We start from the raw sequence: 16,724 nt of genomic DNA, 5'->3' as shown, positions 1-16,724 counted from the left end.
TTCGACCGTGGAGGACAGAGGTTTAAGAAATTCTAGCAATAATCTAAATCCAATGTACACAATTCCAAGCAGGAAAATCCTTTCAAGATCACTTATTCCACAACTGTACAAGAGCACACAGGCTTCAGTGCGGGAAAGAGTCAAAAAAGCTACTGCAGTTTGCCTTACCACTGACTGCTGGATATCAAGGGTAACCACTCCTTACCACTTCTTACAGGTCGGTTACATGTCACTTCATTCTTCAAAGAATAACCTCAGCAGCAGGGAGGGACTGTCCCAGCAGTCAGCTGGCTCAGACACCAGGGCAACAGGAAGAAGAGGGATCAGATGGAGCAGAAGCACCAGCAGTAGTGCCACAAACGTCTGCTGTTTGGATGCTGTGTGCTGCTGGTTATAACATGGTAATAAAGAAGAGAGAGAAAAGAGGGACCAGTTTAATGTTTGAAGTGGGATGCTACAGTTTTACACATTGTTATTTATTTTTCTTTGATATGGTGCAATATTCTATTATGCTGTTAAGATTGTATTCGTTTTGAATGGTTAGATTTATATGCACTTTGTTTATATATATTAAAAAGTTATACTTTAAATGCAAACAGCATTCTTTTTCATAACAAACCAATGCATTTTTAAATAGATTGTGGTTAATAATGAAACAATTACAATTGTTTTAGCACCAATCATAGTCAAACTATCGCAAACAGTTTGACTTGTTTGGGTATGGTGTTTGGTGACTGTAAATTCTTCTTATTCTTCTGTGGGTTTTATGGCAGACTACAACCCAAATAGGTGTATTACTGCCACCAACTGGACAAGGTAAAAATACTACCCATACGTGATAGGAAAAACTAACTTAACCCACACCAAAATAAAACAATAAAAAAACTTTGACAAAACCAAAATGCCTTCCTTCGAATCTGAATATCTCCCTTCTCAGGCTCGATGACCTGAGAGGGAAGTAAGGCTTGTGACAATACTCCATGCAACTCCCCCACACGAAGTCTCCACCGCAATGACAGTGATATCTATTTTCCAGGACTTCCTCTCCACCTCGGCTGTGCCATTAATCAACATTGGCTATAAAGGCCACAAAGTCCACCTTCTTAACCTTTAACATATCTTGGTCCTGCTGCTAAAAAGCAATCCCTGCTTTCAAATAAAATCAAACATTTGATTTGAAAGGAAACCCCTGCAGCCTTCATTGAAGGCCTATCCACCACCATATGGACTCTTCAGGAGCACCATTCGAACCCTCAAACCTTTTAACAGCCGCTGCATATGAAATGCTCTGGATAGCCCTGACTTCAGACACCTCATTCCCACCACAATTGCAACATGAGTGACTAACTGTGCTGCTAGCAACAATTTTATTGTTTTTTTTTTTGCCAACCTTTACTGACACCTGTCATATTGTGGGTGTCGTGCGTTTGTAAATTCATCAGTTATTCTCCGCTCTGGCACACTCAAACGAGAGTGCTCTAAAAATCGGTGTAGATAGTCAAAATGTATTTATGAACTCACTTCGTAATCACAAATTATGTAAATGAGACTTGCTGAGTCTGGCTTTAAGCTTTAAAATACAACAACCTGCCTAGCTAACAGGTAAATTTTTGTTTTAGACTTCATAATTAAAATTCTATTTTCAAAGCTTCAAATGTTGGAAATCCAGTGGCATATAGAGCTAGCCAGCTAGCTAGCCAGTCCTCAAAAACATAAATTAGTTCGCATTTTCTGTCTTTGCTTTGTTGGCAATTTCTAATCGTGAAAGAATGGGGTTTTGGGATATACACAGAAATGTTGGTTTAGGAGATCTAATATGTTGTATTCTATGAGATAATATCAGTCAGTTAACGTGACCTCTATGAATTATGAAGCTTTTATGTACTTGTTTTGAGATATATATATACGTATTATTATTATTTTAAAAATTGTACTAATACACAGTTACGATACAACCCATTGCTCATTAAATGTGTAACGCAGCCTTAAAATGATGCTGTTTCTGTCATCTGTATGGTGCCGTGATCATCACTGTTCACAGTTTGTGATGTTTCATATACACTGTAATGGCAGGTAATGCACCAGGATCTAATGCTGACAATGCACCATCTAAAAGTGCAACCGTACAAGAATGCATGCACATCTGGCCTCGTGTAAAGAACAAACAACTATTTTAAGAGTAGTGTGTTTTAGTAGTCTCACAATAGATATCATGAAGAATGAAAAGCCAAGTCACGTGTAATAATATCACCACTTCTCTCTTCCGGGTGTTGGCAGTCCGCTAACTAGGGTTGACTAGACAGTATAGAGCTTTTGTCAAATTTGACTTTTCGTAGCAGGTTAGGAGAATTTACACAGCATGTTAGGATAATTAACGTAGCACGTTAGGAGAATTAGGTTAATATTTGGAAAAAGGTCAGAGTTAGCTCAAATGCCAAAATAAATACACTTTTGACAAAAGCTGAAGCCTTTCTAGCCTTGACCTCTTACTGGGTGAAAGGTGATGAGAAGCGCTGCATACCCCACGAGCGGAGCAACAACACAAACTACCGCAAGCGCCTTCCTCTAGTCTAGTCTAGAAAATAGCCGCAACATTATTTTTATTTTTGAATGGACGAGCGAAAACAACTTTTCACATATCGGAATTTGCAGAATATCGCAAAATACTACGGTGAGTTTGCTTGTCGTGTTTGTGGGATTAAGCTGCTTCGATCGGACTGAAAACTGAAACGGACCTACATTCGAGCCGTGAAAACAATGCAAGGGGCCAACTATTTTATAGCAAGCTAGTGCACTTGTTTCTGCATTAAGTAGAACTGACTTGCTAACTAACTATGTTTGATCATATGGTTATGTAGCCAGAATTCATATGGTAATCAATTGCTGAGCAATTGTGCTATAAACGTGCTTATTAATACGATTGGTACAAGGCTGCGCCGCCTCGCAAAAGATGGAATTTGATCTCGAATAATAAAAGTTGCATCTGGCCTGCGAGTCTAGCTCGCTGGGCAATTTTCATGTTTATGTGGAATTACTCTGATACTCCGATTTGGTTGTATGGTTTGTTAAACTTTGAAATCAATGGGTTTTGTTTGGCATACATTTTAAAGTGAAAAACCTGAGTCTCAGAGTAATTCCGTTACAATGGAATTGCCCAGCTACAAATTCTACAACTATCTTTGTAGATAATGACTACTGTAGTAGGGGAGATTGGGGTACATTGAGCCAAAGGGGTAGGTTGAGCCACCCTTTTTTCTAGGAAACCATAAACAACATTTATAATTTGGCGAAATATGGAAAAGTTGTAAGGAAGTTATTAACGTTAGGTCCAAAAAACGGGAATTTCATCAAGTCATTCATTTTTTGGGAGGTTTCATGATGCTTGTATCTAAATCAAAGTAAATCATTTTAAAGGTTGTTCTATAAAAATGCAAACTCGGCTCCATAATTAATCGAATCAGATGAACCCTCTGATACTGCCAACTATTTTATTATTTTTTAAATTGGCAATATTAGCAAACTTAGGCATGACATGCCAACAACAAACGCAGACAAGCATTGTAATTTTGAATTCCACAAAGCGAATGTGGAAGAGGAACGAATTATTGTTGGTTCTGACAACTTGGATTGAAAATTACTGAGGATAATAGCGGATGATATTGCCACTCCTATTTGTCATATCTTCAATCTAAGCCTACTAGAAAGTGTGCCCTCAAGCCTGGAGGGGAAGCAAAAGTCATTCTGCTTCCCAAGAATACGAAAGCCCCCTTTACTGGCTCAAATAGCTGACCAATCAGCCTGTTACCAACCCTTAGTAAACTTTTGGAGATTTTTTTGTTTTCGAATTAGAGGTTGATGCCTCTGGAAGGTATACATTGATTGAGTAGGTTAGTGTTATGGAGATTGTACTCTTATTAGAGAAACGGTGAGAAAGACAGTTCCTCAGTTTAGGGTTCTTTAATGTTGATTGGAGATTAACAATGTTTGCAATTCTGTGCTATGTCACTCAGCTGGTATTATCCAATTAATTGTCCATTTATCCAAACAAGATGTGATCTGGAAATAACAAATATGAATACTAAGATAATGTACTGTAACGACCCTGGGTTTATAAGCGCGGAAATTGACCCTGCCGCACGAGCATGCTTTTGCGGCACAGTCGATAGCGCACCTGACCTCGGTCTAGAAGGTCGAGGGTTCGAGAACTGCTCCCTGCTGTTTCATTACAGTACATTAATTTAGCAATAACAAACAAGATATACAGCTCTCATCTGTTATACTAACTAAACCAATGACTGAAACGAAAATACAAGTGGCTAGCAACATCAGACTAACCAGCTAACAAAATGTAGCTAAAAATGTTAGATAGCTAGCATAAAAACGAGACCCATAATGCTTTAAAAATTACAAAAATATTCTTTAACTATTGACAACTTCGTCAGTAAAACAAGGGGAAAACATATACATTACTACCAGTTTTGGTTTTCACACACAGTGATTAATAAATTGTCCAGAAAGAAAATAATGTCCAAAACTGAGATTTGTGTTCACAGCAGTAGGTTGCCAGCTGCACTTGGTAATGAACTAAACACTCTGCCAGCTTGTGATAGCTGTGATGTCATCACTGTTCTTAAAGGGACAGGCTTTTTTTACAGTCTTTGACTAGATACAAGGCTGTTTTGCAGTAAACAAATTGACAACAGACTTTCAGCATGCTTATTGGGAAGCACAGCACTTGCACACATGACTGATGATTGGCTGTGATACATTTATGATGAAAAGTTTCTGGGGACTGTTTTGTTAGACTTTAGTGCAGCTTTTGACGTATGTGCAGCTTCTGGAAAAACGTATGTGTTATGGCTTTACACCCCCTGCTGTAATGTGGATAGTCGAACACCGAGGGTGCAGTCCTCTCCAACATAATCCAGGTAGAATCAGGGATTCTCCAGGGTAGCCGTCTAGGCCCCTTACTTTTTTCAATTTTTACCAACGACATGCCAGTGTGTCTATGTATGCGAATGACTGAACACTACGGCAGGTAGCCTAGTGGTTAGAGTGTTGGGCTAGTAAACGGAAGGTTGCTGCATCGAGTCCCTGAGCTGACATGGTAAAAATCTGTCATTCTGCCCCTGAGCAAAGCAGTTAACTGAGCAAAGCAGTTCCCCGGGCGCTGAAGACATGGACATCTGCGACTCTCAGATTTAGAGGGGTTAGGTTAAATGTGGAAGACACATTTCAGTTGTGTGCATTCAGTTGTACAACTGACAAGGTATCCCCCTTTCCCTTACCATTATACATGTCAGCTACTACAGTGACTGAAATGACTGCAACACTTAACAAAGAGCTGAATGAAGGAATAGGAATAAGTTACCGCATAGTTTCCTAAGGACTCGAAGCGAGGTGACCATCTGTCGGCGCCATCTTGCAATGAAAAAAATGCAGTGAACTGGCTTCGAGGTCCAGAGTTGAGTGTGAGGGGTATAGAGAATCAATGTACCATCTAAACCACTGTGAAATATTGTGATTAAAATATATTTTTTAAATATGTGTTTAGAAAATAAAGATAGACATGGTTTTATAAGGTAGTGGTGTTACTTCATTCAGTACAGAAATTTGAAGGCGCTTCATTTAATTCACCCTGTCCTGCAGCTCAACTTACCCCATGGTATGTGGTGCCAAGATACCATTTTTTGTGTGACAAGCTATGTTTACATTAATTCTGATTATTTCCAGGGATACACAACATACTGAAATATATATATTTTTTTAGAAAGAATACTATATTTCCCTTGAAAAATGTCTCAACTTACCCCACTCTCCCATAAAGTTAGTATGGTCCAAGATCCACAATTTAAAAAATATATATCTAAAAGTTAGACGAAAGTGGAGGATTGTTCAGTCCACACTTGGATTCGTAGAGTCTACCAGGCTAGGGGACAGTAAGTCTATGGCTAACCAGGTGTTTTGGTAATGTAGGTGACAACATAGCTAACCAAGTGTTTTGGTGGCATAGGTGACAACATGGCTAACCAGGTGTTTTGGTGGTGTAGGTGACAACATGACTAACCAGGTGTTTTGGTGGTGTAGGTGACAACATGGCTAATCAGGTGTTTTATTATTGTAGGTGACAACATGGCTAACCCGGTGTTTTGGTATTGTAGGTGACAACATGGCTAACCAGGTGTTTTGGTGGTGTAGGTGACAACATGACTAACCAGGTTTTGATTGGTGTAGGTGACAACATGGCTAACCAGGTGTTTTGGTGGTGTAGGTGACAACATGGCTAACCCGGTGTTTTGGTATTGTAGGTGACAACATGGCTAACCAGGTGTTTTGGTGGTGTAGGTGACAACATGACTAACCAGGTTTTGATTGGTGTAGGTGACAACATGGCTAACCAGGTGTTTTGGTGGTGTAGGTGACAGTGTGGCTAACCAGGTGTTTTGGTGGTGTAGGTGACAACATGGCTAACCTGGTGTTTTGGTGGTGTAGGTGACAGTGTGGCTAACCAGGTGTTTTGGTGGTGTAGGTGACAACATGGCTAACCAGGTGTTTTGGTGGTGTAGGTGACAGTGTGGCTAACCAGGTGTTTTGGTGGTGTAGGTGACAACATGGCTAACCTGGTGTTTTGGTGGTGTAGGTGACAACATGGCTAACCAGGTGTTTTGGTGGTGTAGGTGACAGTGTGGCTAACCAGGTGTTTTGGTGGTGTAGGTGACAACATGGCTAACCTGGTGTTTTGGTGGTGTAGGTGACAACATGGCTAACCAGGTGTTTTGGTGGTGTAGGTGACAGCATGGCTAACCAGGTTTTGATTGGTGTAGGTGACAACATGGCTAACCAGGTGTTTTGGTGGTGTAGGTGACAACATGGCTAACCAGGTGTTTTGGTGGTGTAGGTGGCAGCGTGGCTAACCAGGTGTTTTGGTGGTGTAGGTGACAGCATGGCTAACCAGGTTTTGATTGGTGTAGGTGACAACATGGCGAACCAGGTTTTTGGGTGCTATAGGGGACAACATGACTAACCAGGTGTTTTGGTGGTGTAGGTGACAACATGACCAACCAGGTGTTTTGGTATTGTAGGTGACAACATGGCTAAACAGGTGTTTCGGTGGTGTAGGTGACAACATGACTAACCAGGTGTTTTTGTATTGTAGGTGACAACATGGCTAAACAGGTGTTTTGGTATTGTAGGTGACAACATGGCTAACCAGGTGTTTTGGTATTGTAGGGGACAAAATGGCTAACCAGGTGTTTTGGTATTGTAGGTGGCAACATGGCTAACCAGGTGTTTTGGTGCTGTAGGTAACATGACCAACCAGGTGTCAGAGTTCCCCACTGAGCGCACGTTCCAGTACCAGCATAGCCTGCCTCCTCTCCCTGTACCGTCTCTAGAGGGGAGCCTCGCCAAGTACCTGGATGCAGGTGAGATGCCAGCTGCATGTGAGACAGAGAAGCGCCATTAGCATGGACCCTGGATGAAAATGTGTCTAGTTACTGAAATGTCTGTGTGTATTTTCCAGTGCGGCCGTTTGCTACAGAGGAGGAGTACCAGGTGACTGTAGCCGTAGTGAAGAGGTTTGGAGAGGGCATCGGCAAAGACCTGCACCAAAAACTACTGCAGAGAGCCAGGACACGCAGGAACTGGGTACACACACTCAACTAGAGGTCGACCGATTATGATTTTTCAACACCGATACTGATTATTGGAGGACCGAAAAAAGCCGATACCGATTAATCGGACGATTTATATATATATATTTGTAATAATGACAATTACAACAATACTGAATGAACACTTTTAATTTAACTGAATATAATACATCAATAAAATCTATTTACTCTCAAATAAATAATGAAACATGTTTAATTTAGTTTAAATAATGCAAAAAGAAAGTGTTGGAGAAGAAAGAAAAAGTGCAATATGTGCAATGTAAAAAACGTTTAAGTTTTTTGCTCAGAACATGAGAACATATGAAAGCTGGTGGTTGCTTTTTACATGAGTCTTCAATATTCCCAGTTAATTAAGACGTTTTAGTTTGTAGTTATTGTAGGACTATTTCTCTCTATACCATTTGTATTTCATATACCTTTGACTATTGGATGTTCTAATAGGTACTTTAGTATTGCCATCCTAATCTCGAGAGTTGATAGGCTAGAAGTCATAAACAGTGCAATGCTTGAAGCACAGCAAAGAGCTGCTGGTAAACGCAGGAAAGTGCTGTTTGAATGAATGCTTACGAGCCTGCTGCTGCTACCACCGCTCAGTCAGACTACGCTATCAAATCAAATCATCAAGTCAAATTTATTTATATAGCCCTTCGTACATCAGCTGATATCTCAAAGTGCTGTACAGAAACCCAGCCTAAACCCCCAAACAGCAAGCAATGCAGGTGTAGAAGCACAGTGGCTAAGAAAAACTCCCTAGAAAGGCCAAAACCTAGGAAGAAACCTAGAGAGGAACCAGGCTATATGGGGTGGCCAGTCCTCTTCTGGCTGTGCCGGGTGGAGATTATAACAGAACATGGCCAAGATGTTCAAATGTTCATAAATAACCAGCATGGTCAAATAATAATAATCACAGGCAGAACAGTTGAAACTGGAGCAGCAGCACGGCCAGGTGTCATCATGTCAGGTAGTCCTGGGGCATGGTCCTAGGGCTCAGGTCCTCTGAGAGAGAGAAATCATAGACTTAATTATAATATAATAACACACAGAAATACGAGCCTTAGGTCTGTCATATGGTCAATTCCGGAAACTATCATTTAGAAAACAAAACGTTTATTCTTTCAGTGAAATACGGAACCGTTCTGTATTTTATCTAACGGGTGGCATCCATAAGTCTAAATATTGCTGTTACATTGCACAACCTTCAATACTATTTCATAATTATGTCAAATTCTGGCAAATTAGTTCGCAACGAGCCAGGCAGCCCAAACTGTTGCATGTACCCTGACTCTGCGTGCAATGAACGCAAGAGGTGACACAATTTCCCTAGTTTAATATTGCCTGCTAACATGAATTTCTTTTAACTAAATATGCAGGTTTAAAAATATATACTTCTGTGTATTGATTTTAAGAAAGGCATTGATGTTTATGGTTAGGTACATTCGTGCAACGATTGTTCTTTTTTCACAAATGCGCTTTTGTTAAATCATCCCCCGTTTGGCGAAGTTGGCTGTCTTTGTTAGGAAGAAAGTCTTTACAGTTCTCAACGAGCCAGCGCATATACCCTGACTCTGTTGCACAGAACGCAAGAGAAGTGACACAATTTCTCTAGTTAAAATAAATTAATGTTAGCAGGCAATATTAACTAAATATGTAGGTTTAAAAATATATACTTGTGTATTGATTTTAAGAAAGGTGTTGATGTTTATGGTTAGGTACACATTGGTGCAACGACAGTGCTTTTTTCGCGAATGCGCACCGCATCGATTATATGCAACGCATGACAAGCTAGATAAAATAGTAATATCATCAACCATGTGTAGTTAACTAGTGATTATGTTAAAATATATATTTTTTAATAAGATAAGTTTAATGCACCTTACCGTGGCTCCTTGCTGCACTCGCATAACAGGTACTAAGCCTGCCACGCAGTCTCCTCGTGGAGTGCAACGTAATCGGAGTCCAAAAATGCCGATTACCGATTGTTATGAAAACTTGAAATCGGCCCTAATTAATCGGCCATTCCGATTAATCAGTCGACCTCTACACTCAACACACTGCACAGCTAGAACCTGTGGGAACTGGTCACACACCATGCTCGACCCTGAGCAACTGTGAAAGGGAATCTTTATGGTGTCTCCCTGCATTGTTTCATCTTTATTCTGTGTGTTTTCCTGCAGTTGGAGGACTGGTGGTTGGATGCAGCCTATCTGGAATTGCGTTACCCCTCCCAGTTGAATGTGAACTTCGGAGGTCCTGCACCCTACCTAGAGCACTGCTGGCCCCCTACAGAGGGAGTACAGCTACAGAGGACCAGCATAAGCATGTGGCACACTCTACAGTACTGGGACCTGCTTCGCACGTAAGATACTCACATTGAGTGTACAAAACATGGTTCTTTCATGACATAGACTGACCAGGTGAATCCAGGTGAAAGCTATAATCACTTATTGATGTCACCTGTTAAATCCACTTCAATTAGTTTATATGAAGGGGAGGAGACAGGTTAAAGAAGGATTTTAAACCGTGAGATAATTGAGACATGGATTGTGTTTGTATGTGTTTCATTCAGAAGTTGAATGGGCTTAGATAAAATATTTAAGTGCCTTTTGAACAGAGAGTCAACATTGGCCAGCATCCCTGTGGAACGCTTTTGACACCTTGTAGAGTCCATGCTTCAACGAATTGAGGCTGTTCTGAGGTTCAAAAGGGCATGTAACACAATATTAGGAAGGTGTTCCTAATGTTTTGTACACTCCGTGTATATGTATTAAGGTTACACACACATCACAACTACTGCTACCAGACTCTTCCGATTGCGACATAATGCACAATTTAAACACTTGCCCTCCAATCCCCCCCTTCCCCCAAACACGTGTTTTTATTTAACTATAGTCTTCCTGTATTATAGTTGTTTAAAATGTTTATTCTATTCTACTGAGCCAGTTACTTTATGTTTCTATTATTATATTTGATTTCTTATTGTTGTTCCGTTGTCGAGAAGGAACCTGTAACTAAGCATTTAGTTGGACAGTGTCCCTAAACACACACGTTCAGTACACACTCTCTGACTGTGCGGTCCCCGACAGGGAGAGGCAGGACCCTCATAAAGCTGGTAATGTGGTGTTGGATATGGACCAGTTCAGAATGCTGTTCTGTACATGTAAAGTTCCTGGAGTCACCAAGGATACCATCATCAACTACTTTAAGACAGGTAGGTGACCCCCCCCACGACATCGCCATGCAATATGACGTTTGTGGTTTGTTTTTGTGTGTAGTACTCTGTTATTTATTTAGGTGTGTTTGTGTGTGTGTGTGTGTGTGTGTGTGTGTGTGTGTGTGTGTGTGTGTGTGTGTGTGTGTGTGTGTGTGTGTGTGTGTGTGTGTGTGTGTGTGTGTGTGTGTGTGTGTGTGTGTGTGTGTGTGTGTGTGTGTGTGTGTGTTTTCTATGTGTGTTTGGATGTGTGTATTGATTACTTTAAGACATGAAGGTCAGTCAATCTGGAACATTTCAGGAACGTTGAACGTTTCTTCAAGTGCAGTCACAAAAACCATCAAGCGCTATGATGAAACTGGCTCATGAGGACCGCCACAGGAAATGAAGACCCAGAGTTACCTCTGTTGCAGAGGACAAGTTCATTTGAGTTACCAGCCTCAGAAAATGCAGCCCAAATAAGTGCTTCACAGAGTTCAAGTAACAGACACATCTCAACATCAACTGTTCAGAGGAGACTGCTTGAATCAGGTCTTCATGGTTGAATTGCTGCAAAGAAAGCACTACTAAAGGACACCAATAATAAGAAGAGACTTGCTTGGGCCAAGAAACACGAGCAATGGACATAAAACCGGTGGAAATCTGTCCTTTGATCTGATGAGTCCAGATTTTTGTGTCTTTGTGAGATGCAGAGTAGGTGAACAGATGATCTCTGCATGTGGGGTTTCCACCGTGAAGCATGGAGGAGGAGGTGTGATTGTGTGGGGGTGCTTTGCTGGTGACACTCAGAGCTTTATTTAGAATTCAAGGCACACTTAACCAGCATGGCTACCACAGCATTCTGCATCGATACGCCATCCCATCTGGTTTGACTATAATTTGTTTTTCAAAAGGACAATGACCCAACACATCAGGACAATGACCCAAAATAAGGGCTATTTGAGTAAGGAGAGTGATGGAGTGCTGTATCAGATGACCTGGCGTCCACAATCACCCGACCTAACCCAATTGAGATGGTTTGGGATCAGTTGGACCGCAGAGTGAAGGAAAAGCATATGTGGGAACTCCAAACTGTTGGATAAGCATTCCAGGTGAAGCTGGTTTAGAGAATGCCAAGAGTGTGCAAAGCTGCCATCAAGGCAAGGAGTGGCTACTTTGAAGAATCTCAAATATAAAATATAGGTTGATTTTTTTAACACCTTTTTGGTTACTGCATGATTCCACATGTGTTATTTCATAGTTTTAATGTCTTAACTATTATTCTACAATGTAGAAAATTGTAAAAAATAAAGTAAAACCCTGGAATGAGTAGGTGTGTCCAAACTTTTGACTGGTGCTGTATGTATTGATCTTTTTTCTGTGTGTGTTGTAGAGAGTGAGGGTCCATGCCCCTCCCATGTGGTGGTGATGTGTAAGGGGCGTCTCTTCTCGTTTGATGCAGTGTGTGACGGACACATTCTTACCCCTCCAGAGCTGCTCAGGTATTCTGGCCGGTGGATATTTAGATATATTTGTGTGCATCTGCATATATTTGCATGTATTTATGTGCCTTTGTGTGTGTGTGTGTGTGTGTGTGTGTGTGTGTGTGTGTGTGTGTGTGTGTGTGTGTGTGTGTGTGTGTGTGTGTGTGTGTGTGTGTGTGTGTGTGTGTGTGTGTGTGTGTGTGTGTGTGTGTATGTGTAGGCAGCTGACCCATGTGAAGCAGTGTTGTGAAGGGGAGCCAGCGGGAGATGGTGTCGCCGCTCTCACCTCAGAGGAGAGGACACGCTGGGCTAAGGTGTGTGTGAAGTTGGCTGTATAGTATCGACATCACCATGCCCTAAACCTTGCTTTCTCTCGCTCTCTCTGTGTCTGTAGGCCAGGGAGTATCTGATAGGTATAGATCCAGCCAATAAGACCATCTTAGAGACCATCCAGAGCAGTCTGTTTGTGGTCTCACTGGACGATGCTAAACCCTACGCTACTGCAGAGAACTACACACCAGTACGTACACACACACACACACACACACACCACAGGCACCCATACCATCCTTAGTATGGTATAATCTGACCTTTGGCCTTTGCCTCCAGGTGACCCGGGAAGCGCTGACAGGAGACCCCACCATCCGCTGGGGAGACAAGTCCTACAACTCCCTCTCCTTCGCCGACGGAACCTTCGGATCCAATTGTGACGTGAGTTACTGTTTTGTAGAGAGAGAGATGATTGCTCCTCTGTTAGCAGTAGTGTAATGATGTTTTGTTGTGAGTCTGCTCCTATATATGGTAATTGCTGGTGTGTGTTGCAGCATGCCCCCTATGATGCCATGGTGCTGGTAACTCACTGTTACTATGTGGATCAGCAACTCAAAGCTACAGACGGCAGGTGGAAGGTAAATGCTGTTTCTATTGAACTTATTTTCAGTGACTGTATATCTTGTTTGCCCTTAATTCGAAGTGCCTTAATGGCCTGCTCAACTGGGTGCATAAGTATTGCTGAGTGTGAGACACTCTGGGCGCTTGGGCATAAGCATGCCGGCTCAGCATAAAACTACACTCTGGTTCTATTTAGAAGATTTTACGCCGTAGCTCACACCTGAGAACAACAGGATAAGGTGGCTCTCTATTATGCTGCCATGTATCAGGTAATAAACAGGTTAATTTCACTGTGAGCAAGCAACAGTATATTTGTTGATGTGTGTGTCTATGTAGGGCTCTGAGACGGTGCGGCCTATGCCTCTTCCTGAAGAGTTGGTCTTCACTGTGGATGACAGAGTCAGGAGTGACGTTGCACATGCCAAGCAACAGTACTTCGAGACTGTGAGCACACACACACACACACACACACACACACACACACACACACACACACACACACACACACACACACACACACACACACACACACACACACACACACACACACACACACACACACACACACACACACACACACACACACACACACACACACACACACATTCATGACTCTGTGCATCTCCCTGGTCGTCAGATTGGACCATCGCAGGTGTTGTGTTCATCACAAACACACCCTCACAGGCCCTTACTCTCCCCACCACACACACACACACAACTCTAATCTGTGTGATATCTGGTTTGACAGACACCTGTGTGTGTGTCTCCAGACTCAGGACTTGCAGGTGGTGTGTTATGCGTTCACCTCGTTTGGGAAAGCAGCCATCAAACAGAGGAAGCTCCACCCAGACACCTTCATACAACTGGCCCTTCAACTGGCTTATTACAGACAGCATGGGAGGTAATACCATCCATCCAGTCAGGGCCGGTTCTAGCCTTTTGGGGGCCCTCAGCGAGATTTCGTTGGGGCCTAAGCTAGGCCATAGGGTGGAGAGACATTATTTTCAGTTTTAAAGCTAATTTCTTGTAATTCTACACATTTTGCCATGACTTATGCCATGTTAATGATGATAGAGTGAGTGACTAACAAAATCAATAGGGGCCCCCTGGAGGTCAGGGCCCTTAGACACCCTGGTCGGAGTTCAGTCATGATTACAAGTTTAGATAGCTGGCTAGACTAACTTACCAATTTAAGAAATGTTAGAAGACATGGTGAATTGATTGACTGCCAGAGCATAACAAGAGAGAAATTGCTGGTGTAGAACCTCATTTCGACCTTGTAACTGGTGTATTCTACTATTCTAATTTGGGGTGAGGTTGAGGGCGGCCTGGGGCCCTAAGCAACGCCTTATATTCTCTTATGCTTGGAGCCGGCCCTGCATCCACTATCCATCCAATTAATCCATCCATCCACCCAACATTCATCTATCCATCAACTTCATCCATCCTTCCTCCCCAATATTCTCTCCATAACTGATGATTGATGATAATCCCCCCTCCCAGGTTAGGTAGTTGCTATGAGACAGCGATGACCAGAAGGTTCTACCATGGCAGGACTGAGACCATGAGGCCCTGTACCCTGGAGGCACAGAACTGGTGCCATACCATGCTCCTCCCTGCAGCCAGCGTAAGTGTGAGAGTGTGTGTATCCAGTAAACGATTAGTTCTTCATATATTGTCATGCCATACATGTAAATCTGGCGACCAGGATACTTACACTCTGACTTTCTGTATGTCTCCCAGGCTGAGGCTAAGAGGAAAGCCCTGCTGCTGGCCTTCAACAAGCACAACAAACTGATGGCTGAGGCACAGAACGGAAAAGGTTTTGACAGACATCTCCTGGGCCTTTACCTGATCGCCAAGGAGGAGGGACTTCCTATGCCAGACCTTTTCACTGATCCACTGTATTCCAAGAGGTGTGTTTGTGTGTGTGTGTGTGTGTGTTTGTGTTTGTGTTTGTGTTTATGGTGTTTTGTAATTTGTGTGTGTTCTCTCTCCAGTGGCGGGGGCGGTAACTTTACCCTGTCCACCAGTCTGGTTGGCTACACCACAGTCCTGGGAGCGGTTGCTCCCATGGTGCACCATGGCTACGGGTTCTTCTACCGCATCGGAGACGACAGGTGGGCTAACACACCCACACACTGACCCCACGCAACATCATCCACAGTTTGACCAGTAAACACACACACACACCCACACACTGACCCCACGCAACATCATCCACAGTTTGACCAGTAAACACACACACACACCCACACACTGACCCCACGCAACATCATCCACAGTTTGACCAGTAAACACACACACACATCCACACACAATGACCCCATGCAACATCATCTACAGTTTGACTAGTAAACACTCACACACACACAAAATCAAATCAAATTTATTTATATAGCCCTTCGTACATCAGCTGATATCTCAAAGTGCTGTACAGAATCCCAGCATAAAACCCCAAACAGCAAGCAAATGCAGGTGGAGAAGCATGGTGGCTCGGAAAAACTCCCTAGAAAGGCCAAAACCTAGAGAGGAACCAGGCTATGAGGGGTGGCCAGTCCTCTTCTGGCTGTGCCGGGTGGAGATTATAACAGAACATGGCCAAGATGTTCAAATGTTCATAAATGACCGGCATGGTCAAATAATAGTAGTCACAGTGAACAGTTCAGGGTTCCATAGCCGCAAGCAGAACAGTTGAAACTGGAGCAGCAGCACGGCCAGGTAGACTGGGGACAACAAGGAGTCATCATGCCAGGTAGTCCTGAGGCATGGTCCTAGGGCTCAGGTCCTCCGAGAGAGAAAGAAAGAAAGAGAGAAAGAGAGAATTAGAGAGAGCATACTTAAATTCACACAGGACACCGGGTAAGACAGGAGAAATACTCCAGATATAACAGACTGACCCTCGCCCCGACACATAAACTACTGCAGCATAAATACTGGAGGCTGAGACAGGAGGGGTCAGGAGACACTGTGGCCCCATCCGAGGACACCCCGGACAGGGCCAAACAGACAGGATATAACCCCACCCACTTTGCCAAAGCACAGTCCCCACACCACTAGAGGGATATCTTTGAGTCAGGGGTCTGCCAGAGTGCCATGAGCTGATCAAGTGCGCTCACGTGAGAGTTAGCTGCATTCCATTAGCTGAGTTCCATTGTTCCTCCAGCTGTTTGAAATTCTAGGGACAATTAGGAGGCCTGCGTCTTGTGAACGTAGCGTACGTGTAGGTATGTACGGCAGGACCAAATCGGAAAGATAGGTAGGAGCAAGCCCATGTAGGTTAGCAGTAAAACCTTGAAATCAGCCCTTGCCTTAACAGGAAGCCAGTGTAGGGAGGCTAGCACTGGAGTAATATGATCAAATTTTTTGGTTCTAGTCAGGATTCTAGCAGCCGTATTTGGCACTAACTGAAGTTTATTTAGTGCTTTATCCGGGTAGCCGGAAAGTAGAGCATTGCAGTAGTCTAACCTAGAAGTAACAAAAGAATGG

At 42.8% G+C, this 16,724-nt stretch overlaps 1 protein-coding gene across 12 annotated transcripts in view; it reads left to right on the top strand.

The window, feature by feature from the left end:
* LOC118367937 (acyl-CoA-binding domain-containing protein 7-like) overlaps nt 1-16,724 on the top strand; it is an 81,884-nt gene that overhangs the window by 62,152 nt on the left and 3,008 nt on the right. For 2 of the 12 annotated variants that reach the window (XM_052495561.1, XM_052495552.1), the window contains 5 exons: nt 13,572-13,679; nt 14,006-14,136; nt 14,739-14,862; nt 14,979-15,151; nt 15,236-15,355. In XM_052495561.1, coding sequence (XP_052351521.1) covers nt 13,572-13,679; nt 14,006-14,136; nt 14,739-14,862; nt 14,979-15,151; nt 15,236-15,355 — 656 coding nt within the window. Of the gene's footprint in view, nt 1-2,269; nt 2,672-7,267; nt 7,425-7,522; nt 7,648-9,847; nt 10,030-10,756; nt 10,882-12,253; nt 12,363-12,564; nt 12,659-12,738; nt 12,865-12,953; nt 13,056-13,168; nt 13,253-13,571; nt 13,680-14,005; nt 14,137-14,738; nt 14,863-14,978; nt 15,152-15,235; nt 15,356-16,724 lie in introns of those variants that run through there. The other 10 variants (XM_052495549.1, XM_052495558.1, XM_052495556.1 and 7 more) reach the window with 10 other exon arrangements.

Source organism: Oncorhynchus keta, chromosome 34, assembly GCF_023373465.1.
Source record: "Oncorhynchus keta strain PuntledgeMale-10-30-2019 chromosome 34, Oket_V2, whole genome shotgun sequence".
Taxonomy (NCBI): Eukaryota; Metazoa; Chordata; class Actinopteri; order Salmoniformes; family Salmonidae; genus Oncorhynchus; species Oncorhynchus keta.
The sequence above is the reverse complement of the archived record's forward strand: the minus strand, read 5'-3'. Positions and strand labels throughout refer to the sequence as shown.